Here is a 10618-nt window from a genome sequence, read left to right on the forward strand (position 1 = left end):
AAGAGGACCGAAGCACATCTTCCCATCTTTCCTTTCTTCGCCTCAGCGTCCTGGATCTCAATGCGTTCGAGAGACAGAACAAGGCAGAAGGGCTGGGCATGGTGAACGAGGACGGAACTGGTGAGGCCCTCTCTTGGGCTCCCTCTCCATGGAATTTTTTTCCTTCAGGATCTGCCCCCTCACCCAACACTGCCCAGGGCTCCCTTCCTCCAAGACACTCCCTCTCCAAGAGCACCCCCAGGTCTTCCTTCCCCTGCCCATGCAGTGGTGCCCAGTCCTGCCCCCCAATCCCCCCAGGGTCTCCCTCCCCATGATCTCCACCCTTGGGTGCCCTTGTGTCCTGTGTTCTCTCACCCATCACCACATGGACCTGCCTTCCACAAGCCCCAAGTCTCCCGCCCTGGTTGCTGTTCTCTCATTAATGTCCCTAATCCGGGTTAATCAAGTCTCCTCTTTGCTGTGTTGTGACGTGTTTAACCTTTCTGCCCTGATCCTTGCCTCCTGCCTTTCCACCTCTACCTGTCCATCTCTCTTTCTCTTCCTCTCCTTTCTGTCCCAATGCCTTTACCGTCATTCCTACTCTCTTCCTGGCTTCCTTCTGTATCCTTATCGCTCTTTCTGTGTGGGTTGTTTCTTTTTCCATGTCTGTGTCTTTGTCCCTGACCTTGTGTCACTGTGTGTTTTTCTGTCTCTATCTCCTTCTGTCTCTTTTTTCCCTCTTTTTTCCTGCTTCCTCCTCCCATCCTGTTGGCTGCCCCAGTCATCAACCGCCAGAACGGTAATTTCCCCAGCCTATTCCCCTTGCTGTGCTACTCTGCCACCCTCCCTTCTTACCCCCATCACCCCCTTCACCTGGGGGCTGAGGATCTGGGACATCCAGGGAGGGAGAATTCTTTCTTGGGTCACTGTACCTGGGGAAAGTATTGAGAACAGGGTTCAGAGACCAAGATTCAAGTCCCACATTAGCCGCTCACCTACTTTCCATTGGCCTCAGTTTCCCCATCTGTAAAGTAGAAGCTAGAGAAGATGGCAAATGTTCCTTTTCAGATGGATGTTCTCAGGCTTCCTGACCCAGATTCACAGCCCCAGGGTGGGGTGATCCCCATTCCCACCCACCCTGCTCTCTGCACCATGACCCCACCCCACATTGGTGGGGCCTGCAGTTCCCATCCACCAACCAGATTGGTTGCTCCTAGCTTCCATTTTGATTGGTGTGTGTGCAACCTCTGTGCCTGCTCTGATTGGCCCTGGCCTCCCCTCTTTTTCCTCCCCTACAGACAGCCCTTCTTGATGGGCTTATTTCAGATGCCTGTTCTGATTGGCCCACGTACACACACACACACACACACACACACACACACACACACACCCTGCTTCTCCTGGATTGGCTGCTTTCAAGGCATCTGAGCCTGTTTCAGTCCTATCCCTTTCTGCTCCGAGCCTTTGTGTGAAAGTGATCCCAACCCCCATAATCCATTAACCCTTTGGCCCTGGAGGAGTGCTGAGGGTGGTGCCAGTTGCTTGAACCTTTACTGGATCAAGCAGACACCCCCGGATGTCACATAGTGATGACATCAGAGAGACACTGATGTTGTAGAAAGACACTCAAGGCCCCAGCTTCATGACTCAGGGCCCATCAGGTCTACATCAGCTGTCAGATTCTGAAATCAGGACTCCTGGTGTCATGGGTGTCCATGGCCCTCACAGTGTCTTTGAAGTGATGGCTGCTCCTCCCCACCCCACCCCCCTATGCTTTGCGCATGTGTGTGCAGTGTGCATGGGCCGTGTGCAGGTGTACCATGTTCTGGCGCACCTCACCCCTTCTGGGCCCTGCCCCTTTCTCCACCCAGGAGAGAAGGTCATGGCAGATGATGAATTCACCCAAGACCTATTCCGATTCCTGCAATTGCTCTGTGAGGGGCATAATAACGGTGAGAAGGAGGGGTGGGTGGAGTGGAGAGGAAGTGAGTTTGGGGACAGTCTGGAAGAGTTGCCTGAGTTAATCTCCAGTTCCCTCCTCCCTTATCAGTGATGGCCTCACTACCTATCCTTGATCCCATTGTCCATCATTTACTTTCAGCCAGGGTCACACTCAATCCACCCACCTACCTAAATCTCTCTTGAATTTCTGCAATCTAGGCAGAAATTCACTTCCTGGCCAGTCCAAGTCCCCAAAGCAATCTACCAGAAACCAATTTGGCCAAAAATCAATTTGCCCAAATGAGCAATTAGCTACTTGCCATTTTTCCACAGTCATTTCAAAGTTGAGTAAATGTTATGGATTTCCATACTTGGGATCTGTAAAAAGGAAAGAATCACATGGCATTTTTCAATGAATCTATTACAATTGCTTATCAATTTTTCTTATAAAAATGCTTTGCCAGAGGAATAACTACAGATTCTTTCCTAACTTAAGCGAGAGTTTTCACACTTGTCCTGGTTCAAAGGTGACCAGCAAGTTAAACACATAGTCAGGGAGAAAATAAAACCCCTTGTGGCACACATAGCTTATAACATTAAAGGGACAGCCCAAACGCTGTTCAACAAACATTCCACCCAAAGTCATTTTAGTCTCAAGGTTGTGGTTGTAATGCTTAACAGGTGATTATGAAACCACAGACTGCCCAGAAATTAGCCTTCATGACAAGAATGGGAGTAATTATAAGTCTAACTTCCATAGAACCTGCACCCTACTTGGCTGGTGCTCTCTAAGGTAACTGATTTGTAAATATCCCTAATCTTCACTCTTTTCAACAAAGGATAAAGCATGATCTATTGCTTTACATTCTCTAAAGCTCTCAGGGCTACAACTATTCGTCAACATTTATTAAATACTCTTCTGCCACACAACTAGGATTTCCTTTCTTTAAATTCAACTAAAGTGGAATCAGTCTTTGGTGTTAAAAATGAATTTTATTCCCTGGGTCTATCACTTTTTGGAAGTGAAAACATTCTTATGGGTGGGATTTCTCTCTCTCAGTAAATTTGTGATCCAGTCCTCCGCCTAAATTCTTGGATTCATAAACCAGCCCAATCAAATAAGTATTTGAAATCTCAGATGTGTTGCATGTCTTGAGTATTCAGTACAATTCAAAGAAGATAAAAGGTTTGTCTCTTATTTGCTCATGTCTATGACAGCGTTCTCAGAGTTCTTTATGAGTGTGGAGTGCTGTATATCTAACCATTTATGCATTTGGTCCGATGTAAATGAACACAAAGGAGTTAGCAAACAGGGTTGATGAGAAACCTGCTTATAAAATCTTGAATATTTTAGTATACTTTATAATGTGAAACCAGGCAAAATGGACATTTCACCTGATACAGTGATTGTGAAGTGATTTATAGGAAAGTCAGGGGGGAAGTAAGACTTTGCGGGGGAAAATACCTTTCAAGGGCTGTTAAAGCCATCCTGTGCAACATGACATTGCTATCAACATTGAAAGGACTTCACTGAACCCCATGTTTGGTCATTTGGCAAGTTGGTGGTTCTCAAACTTAAGCATGCCTGAGAATCAGCTGGAGGCCTTGTTAAATACAGGTTTCTTCTGAGTTATTAGTTCTGGGGTGGAGCCCAGGAATGTGAATATCTATCAGGGTCCCAGGAGGTGCTGATGCTACTGGCCCAGGGTCACACGTTGAGAATCACTGCTCCCAAGGGCAGCTCTTAGCCTCAGCACTTTCTTTAAGGCCTTTTAAGAACAGCTTAACGTTCATCGAGCATTTATGTACCAGTGCTATCCAACTCCTTTATGTATGCTCAAGTATTAAAACTATTCAGTAGCTCAGGTAGACTAATAAATGTGACCACCATGTTACTGATGGGAAACGGGCAAGTCTGTACCACACAGAGAGGTTCAGTAACTTGTCTGAGGTCACACAGCTGGGAATTCATACAACCAACTCCTACTTATCTTCAGGGCTCAGCTCAGAGGTCCCCTCCTCCAGCCTTCTTTGATTACCCAGGCTGGGCCAGGCATCTCCTCTGGGCTCCTATTGTCCCTCTGGGTTTCCCCATCACAACCATGATCATTCTGCCCAGTATTCCCCACCACCACTCCTGCCACCAATGAACAGTGTATTATTATTAATATTATTATTATTACTACCACACACTGAAGTAGAGAATGGTCTGGTTAACCCCCAAGTACCCATCACTCAGCTTTAATAATTACTATCAACATAGTTTCTGCCCTAGAACAAGGTTTTTAAATAGTGGGAACCAACTCACCAGAGGTTGTGAGTCAGTTTATCATAGAGGTTCTCATCCTAATTGCACATTGGTATGCCTGGGGAGCCTTAAAAAATACTAGAGCCCAGTTTCACCCCCTCCCCTCACATTCTCAGTTACTTGGTCTAGGGTGGGGCCTGAGCATTTGGATTTTTTTAAAAATGCCTTCGGGTGACTCTAATGTGCAGCCAAGGTTGAGAGGTTGAAAACGACAGATTTAGTGGGTTGAAATCAGAATTCCTTATAGTTATCGAGACAAAGTATCAGAATACACAGCACATAGTAAGAGTATGTGAAACTTCTGTTTCGGGTATATGTGGGTATAATTTCAGATTAAACACATGTTCTGGGTCTCAATGGAAAATGGATTTCCTACCATAGATTGCAGTTAGAAAATACTGAAAATTACTACATGAGAATCTAAACTTCAAAAGGGCAGGGCCTTTGTTTTCTTTTACTGCTATATCCCTAGGGCCTAGAACAGTGCCTGGCACATAATAAAGGCCTGTAAATTTGTAGTATCAAAGAATAAGTGGTCAATCTTCATCTCCCACTAGCAGATAGTATACTAGTGGTCCGGTGCACGGATTTGTGCACATTAAAAGGAAATTAATTAGAAGAAATATTTTAATATCGTTATTCGCCCTTTCTCTATAATAGAAGTATCAACCAAATTCAACATCGACAATGACAGATCGAAACACACTTGTGTGATTGGCACCAGTGAGAGCTTTATATGTATCGTGCATGCACAAGTCAATGTTTATTTTTAAATTACCAGTGCGCATCATAAGTACTGGCCAGCCAGCCGGCCGGTCGGTCGGACATATGTACGGTTGATCACTTAGCCTTTTATATATATAGGTGCTCAATAAGTATACAGTGAGTTAATGAACAAAGAAATTACAGATGCTATTTCCTCTGGCTTTTGTAGGTGCTCAATAAATATTTGTTGGATAAATAAATACATAATAACCAATGTTCCATCTCTCCCAGCACATTGAGACATTTAAAAACCATTTTGGAAACAAATGGAGGACTAAATCTCCACTTATCCTGCTACACTGTAGGTGCTCCAGAACCGTATTTTGGAAAGTAATCAATGAATAAACGACCCTCTAGCACATCTTGCGTGTTGTAGGCCCTCAACAAGTATTTGTTACATAAATGAATAGGTTATCCTCCATCTTCCTCTGCCACACAGTAGGTGCTTGATAAAGTTATTAGTGATTATATGCCTCAACTAACAATAGGCACTCTATTTAAACACTTATGCATTAATTAATGACTCACTGACCACTTCCCTGAGCACATGGTAGATTCTCAAGGAATGAATGACTTTTAATTTTCTTAGATTTCCAAAACTACCTACGGACGCAGACAGGGAACACGACCACTATTAACATCATCATCTGCACGGTGGACTACCTCCTGCGGCTGCAGGTGAGGATGTGAGGGTAACCAGGCGTGACCTGGGTGGGGGACTGGGGGGGCCATCGTCGGCCCAGCATCCGCTCACCCTCTGTCGCCCCCCCAGGAGTCCATCAGCGATTTCTACTGGTACTACTCTGGCAAGGATGTCATTGAGGAGCAGGGCAAGAGGAACTTTTCCAAGGCCATGTCGGTGGCTAAGCAGGTGTTCAACAGTCTCACTGAGTACATCCAGGTAGGGCCGCCGGCTGGGACAGGGCCGGGGAGTCGGCACCCGCGCCGCGCCGGGCCTCACGCCGTCCTCTGCCTGCAGGGCCCCTGCACCGGGAACCAGCAGAGCCTGGCGCACAGCCGCCTCTGGGACGCCGTGGTGGGATTCCTGCACGTGTTTGCCCACATGATGATGAAGCTAGCTCAGGTTCGCCCCTCAGTTTTTCCTCCAACTGCTTCAGGGCGCCCCAACTGGCCCGTTTCCAAGTCCACCCCCCCTCCCCGCCCCCGCTCCCTTTCTCACCCCAGTGCTCCCGGCATGTTCCAGGCTGGTTCCCTCCCAGAGGCTAAATCCATCTTCCTCCTGGATTAGCTCTCTGCCTGACCCCGCCTCTGCCTTTGCCACCACCAATCGGTTGGTTTCCTATCCATACTTCCATTGGTCTGACGTTTGGTCCCGCCCCCTCTGGCCGGAGCTCCTCTATGATTGGTTGGTGTTCTTTTCTCTCTGATGAGGTCATCATTTAAAACAGCCCCAGGAATAGGGTACCCGCAGGCTTCTAGATGAGGGCCTGGGGCTGGAGGAGTGTTTTGCTTCTTTAGTCGGCCTGCGGCGCCCATCCTGGGCATCCTGGATGTAATGTCCATCTCCCATCTCCAGAATCTTCGTGCTCCCCTTTCCCACCTCTCCCTCCACTTTGCGGCCTTGTCAGTGTCTCCTGAACACCATATGCATTTGCTCTGCTTCTGTCTGGTAAACAGATTCATAGCAGCCATAAGCAAACACTACACCTGGGCTCAACTTCTGAAGGGGCACCACCCATATTCTAGACATGACATACATCATGTATGTTACAATAGTTTTCCAGCAGATGGCAGTAAAGTATTCTGTATATTATAATTTCCCAGCAGGAAGAGTCTTGAGGAAGGGAAGCCTTTTTCTAATCTACTCAAAGGTGCCACAGGTGCTGGCATAAACTCTGTCTGGTGTCATTCGACTTTCTGAAAGGAGTTAAATTTTGAAATGCAATTGCTCAGTGCCGGTGCAGTTGAAGTCAAACGTTGGTGTAATCTTAAAATTGTAGAGACTGTTGGTATCATAGTGCAGAGTTTTAGACCCTGCAGAATTAATTCATAGGGTCAGGTTGCAAAGGCCAGACACCCAATGCAAAGTGATGGCTTACAGGGGAAAAATAATTTATCAGTTCCCATCACAGTTCCAAGGCCTAAAGTGATGTCAGCAGAAATGTCTCTCTTGTCTGGCTTCATTCTCAAGCAGGCTCTCCCCAGGGGTTGGGAAAAATGGTGCCCTAGGCTTCTGAGCATCCTACTAACAGCTCCAGAGAGAAGAGAGCCCCCTTTTCATGCGAGCCCTGGAAAAGACCTGCAATTTTCTCTGATTGGGTTATTGGGTCACATGCTCACCCTGAACGAATCAGCAGGGTCAGGAGAAAGAAGGCTCTGATTGGTCAGACCTGGTCATATACTCAACCCTAGAACCAAGAAGATGGAGTTAGCCTCATATGCTCTGAGAGTGGAATTAAGAGAAATAAGGCCTGGATTCTGGGCAGGCACACACCACAGGTACCCACCCATCTCAGGATCTCGAGATCCTGGAATTGTTAGAATCTCAGAGTCAGAATACAGAGCTTTGGAACTGTGGAATAGGCAACTTTAGGACTAACACTGGGGTAGAAGGAGCCTTATGTCCCATCCTCCATTTTATTAGGTAGAGCCATATGAAATTACCACTTTTTGGGTCAAAATGGTCGAATACTGGCAGTTTTATGTAGCTCGACCTATACAAATATGGACCATGAGGCAGAACTTGGACCATGTTGGAAGCTTTTCTGGGCTTGACATAAGGCACTGTAACAGGGGAGGCAGTACATCCTTACATTTCCCAAAAAGCTTACCAGAAAGCAGATGGCTGTATCTTCCAGCTTTCTTCCTGAACCCAGAGCCCCACTTTTTCCATCACACATTCATTCACTAACCATGTGCCTTGCACCCATCATAGCCAGAGGCAGTGCTGAGCTCCCATCCCTTCAGATACTCCCATCCCTTCTTTGTGTCTCTGACCCAGTACTTGCCCCTGCCTGTCTCTGTCTATCTCAACCCCAAGTGTCTGCTCTCCAAGCCCCATACTCCTCCCAGTCCTTGTCTGCCAGCCCTTGCCCCTACATATCACCTGTTGGGCCTGTTTCCCCCCAAATGTCAATCCCATCCCCACACTTTTGTCTCTCTGCCCTTTCCCCTGCTTCCGAGGAACATGTCTGGACTCGGGTCCCCTCGGAGGTAAGAGGGGAGGAAAAAGATGTCTTAGGCCCCGCTGGGTGGTGAGGAGGCGCAGAAGCAGCTAGAGATGGGGGAGGTGTCTCTTCAGAGACCCGTCCTCATATGGTTGTGGTGTGGGGTCTCTAGGACTCGAGCCAAATCGAGCTGCTGAAGGAGCTGCTGGACCTGCAGAAGGACATGGTGGTGATGCTGCTGTCACTGCTGGAAGGTACACACTTGGGGCAGGGAAGGCAGCTACAAAACCCAGACCAGCCTGCACATGGCCTTCTGAGACCCAGGAGACCCTAACCTTCAACCTCATCGGATATTGTCAGTATCAGTGGGTTGATTAAGGAGTCACATTAACAAGCTCAGCAGACATTTGTTGAGAACTTATCCTGTGCCAGGTCCTGACTGAACATACATTAGTTTATTGAATCTCCAGAAAAATCCTAATAAAGTAGGTGGCCTGGACACTTTTCAAAAATGTATGTACCTAATATTTATTTAGTTTCTAAATGTATCAGTTACGTTTTGCAGCCTAACAAGCATCCTACAACTGAGTAGACTTAAAAACAACCATAATTGCCCAGCCAGAGTGACACAGTTGTTTACCATCCTGTGCACGATTCTCAGTCAGGGCACATATCGGGGTTGCAGGTTTGGTCCCCATTTGGGCGCGTACAGAAGGCAACCAATGGATATTTCTCTATATATCAATGTTTCTCTCTCTCCCTCTCTCTAAGCATATCCTCCCGTGAGGATTAAAAATAATGATAATAAAATAAAAAATAAACAAACACCTATAATTTATTATTGATTAATAAAACAATTTAACTAGTAGACAGACTGTTTTCTATAGAGGTCATAGAGTGTCCTCGTTCATTTATGTGGCTGCACAGCACTGCACTGTGTGGGTTACAGTGATTCGTTTAACCACACTCCTATTGATAGATATTCAAGTTTTAAAAAATATTTCACTACAATGTTGTAATGATTAATCCTCTTACAGAGTTTCAGGTTTTTTGGTAACTAAGCAGTAACTTTAAAAATCAGGTTTCCTTTAAACATCAGATTTCCAGCTTTTCTTGAAAAATTGAAAGATCTGGTGACCCTGGGTTCACAGTCTCACATGGCAAAAACTAGCTGGACTGAATTAAAAGCTGCATTCTGTCAGTTAAATCTTCTGCTTTTGGTCACTGTGCTATGATTATATATGTCTTTTAGGACATATCCACTGAAATGTTTAGTGGGGAAAGGCCTCGTGCCTGCAACTTACTCTCAAATGGTTCAGGGGGAAAAGAGAGGGGGAAGAGTATAAAGCAAAAAAGCAAATATGGTAAAATGTAAACAATTGTTGAATCTGGAATATATGAGGGTTCCCTTGCATTACTGATGGCACATGATGCTGATTGAGATCAGGAAGTGACCCATGCCCTTGAAGGGGAGGCTTGGGTGCTGGCCAGGGAAGCTTCCCCCAGCACAGTGGGTCCTGGGGAGCTACAGGGAGCTCTTGAGCTGGAGAGGGAAGCAAGCCATGGGACTCCAGAAAGGAGGCTCTGCTGGGCCGCACTGACCTGGGGCTGTCTACAGGGAACGTGGTGAACGGCATGATTGCCCGGCAGATGGTGGACATGCTGGTGGAATCCTCATCCAACGTGGAGATGATCCTCAAGTTCTTTGACATGTTCCTGAAACTCAAGGACATCGTGGGCTCAGAAGCCTTCCAGGACTATGTCACTGATCCTCGTGGCCTCATTTCCAAGAAGGACTTCCAGAAGGTGAGTGCTGGAAAGTGGCTGCGTGGGGGTGCCAAGTGCCAGTCATATCCTTCCTGGCTGCCTGCCTTGGGCAAGAGACTTCTCTGCAAGCCTCAGTTTCCTTATTTGTGAAATGAGATACAACCACCCTTGGGATTGTTTTCAAGGTGAAATATGGTAACACAAATGAGAACCATTATTTTATTATCATTATTAATAGTTATAATATTATTATTATAAAGATCATCTATTTAGTTGATAAACATCTACTGAGTTTCTCCTCTGTACCATGGAGACAGCATGGAGACAGACCCAGTGCTGCCTTCATGGAGCTCATAGTCTTACTAGAGGTCCAGTGCACAAAATTCATGCACGGGAGGGGGGGTGTCCCTCAGCCCGGCCTGCACACTTTCTAATCTGGGATCCCTCAGGGGATGTCTGACTGCTGGTTTAGGCCTGATCCCGCAGGGCCTAAACTGGCAGTCAGACATCCCTCTTACAATCTGGGATCACTGGCTCCTAACTGCTCACCTGCCTGCCTGCTTGATCACCCTAACCTCTCTACCTGTCTGCCTGATCACCCTAACTGCTCTCCCTTGCTGCCCTGATCCCCCTAACTGCTCTCACTTGCTGGCCTGACTGCCTCTAATTGCTCTCCCCTGCTGATCTGATCCCCCTAACTGCTCTCCCCTGCCGGCCTGGTCACCCCTAC

General features: G+C 46.8%; 1 protein-coding gene across 1 annotated transcript in view; it reads left to right on the forward strand.

Annotated features, from left to right (window-relative positions):
* Nucleotides 1-10618, forward strand: part of RYR1 (ryanodine receptor 1) — a 129268-nt gene that overhangs the window by 83032 nt on the left and 35618 nt on the right. Inside the window, exons 82-89 of the mRNA XM_006761445.2 lie at nucleotides 47-120; nucleotides 761-778; nucleotides 1851-1931; nucleotides 5583-5671; nucleotides 5766-5894; nucleotides 5973-6077; nucleotides 8294-8375; nucleotides 9740-9927. Coding sequence (XP_006761508.1) covers nucleotides 47-120; nucleotides 761-778; nucleotides 1851-1931; nucleotides 5583-5671; nucleotides 5766-5894; nucleotides 5973-6077; nucleotides 8294-8375; nucleotides 9740-9927 — 766 coding nt within the window. The remainder of the gene's footprint in view (nucleotides 1-46; nucleotides 121-760; nucleotides 779-1850; nucleotides 1932-5582; nucleotides 5672-5765; nucleotides 5895-5972; nucleotides 6078-8293; nucleotides 8376-9739; nucleotides 9928-10618) is intronic.

This window comes from Myotis davidii, unplaced genomic scaffold (assembly GCF_000327345.1).
Source record: "Myotis davidii unplaced genomic scaffold, ASM32734v1 scaffold1618, whole genome shotgun sequence".
In the NCBI taxonomy this organism is placed as follows: Eukaryota; Metazoa; Chordata; class Mammalia; order Chiroptera; family Vespertilionidae; genus Myotis; species Myotis davidii.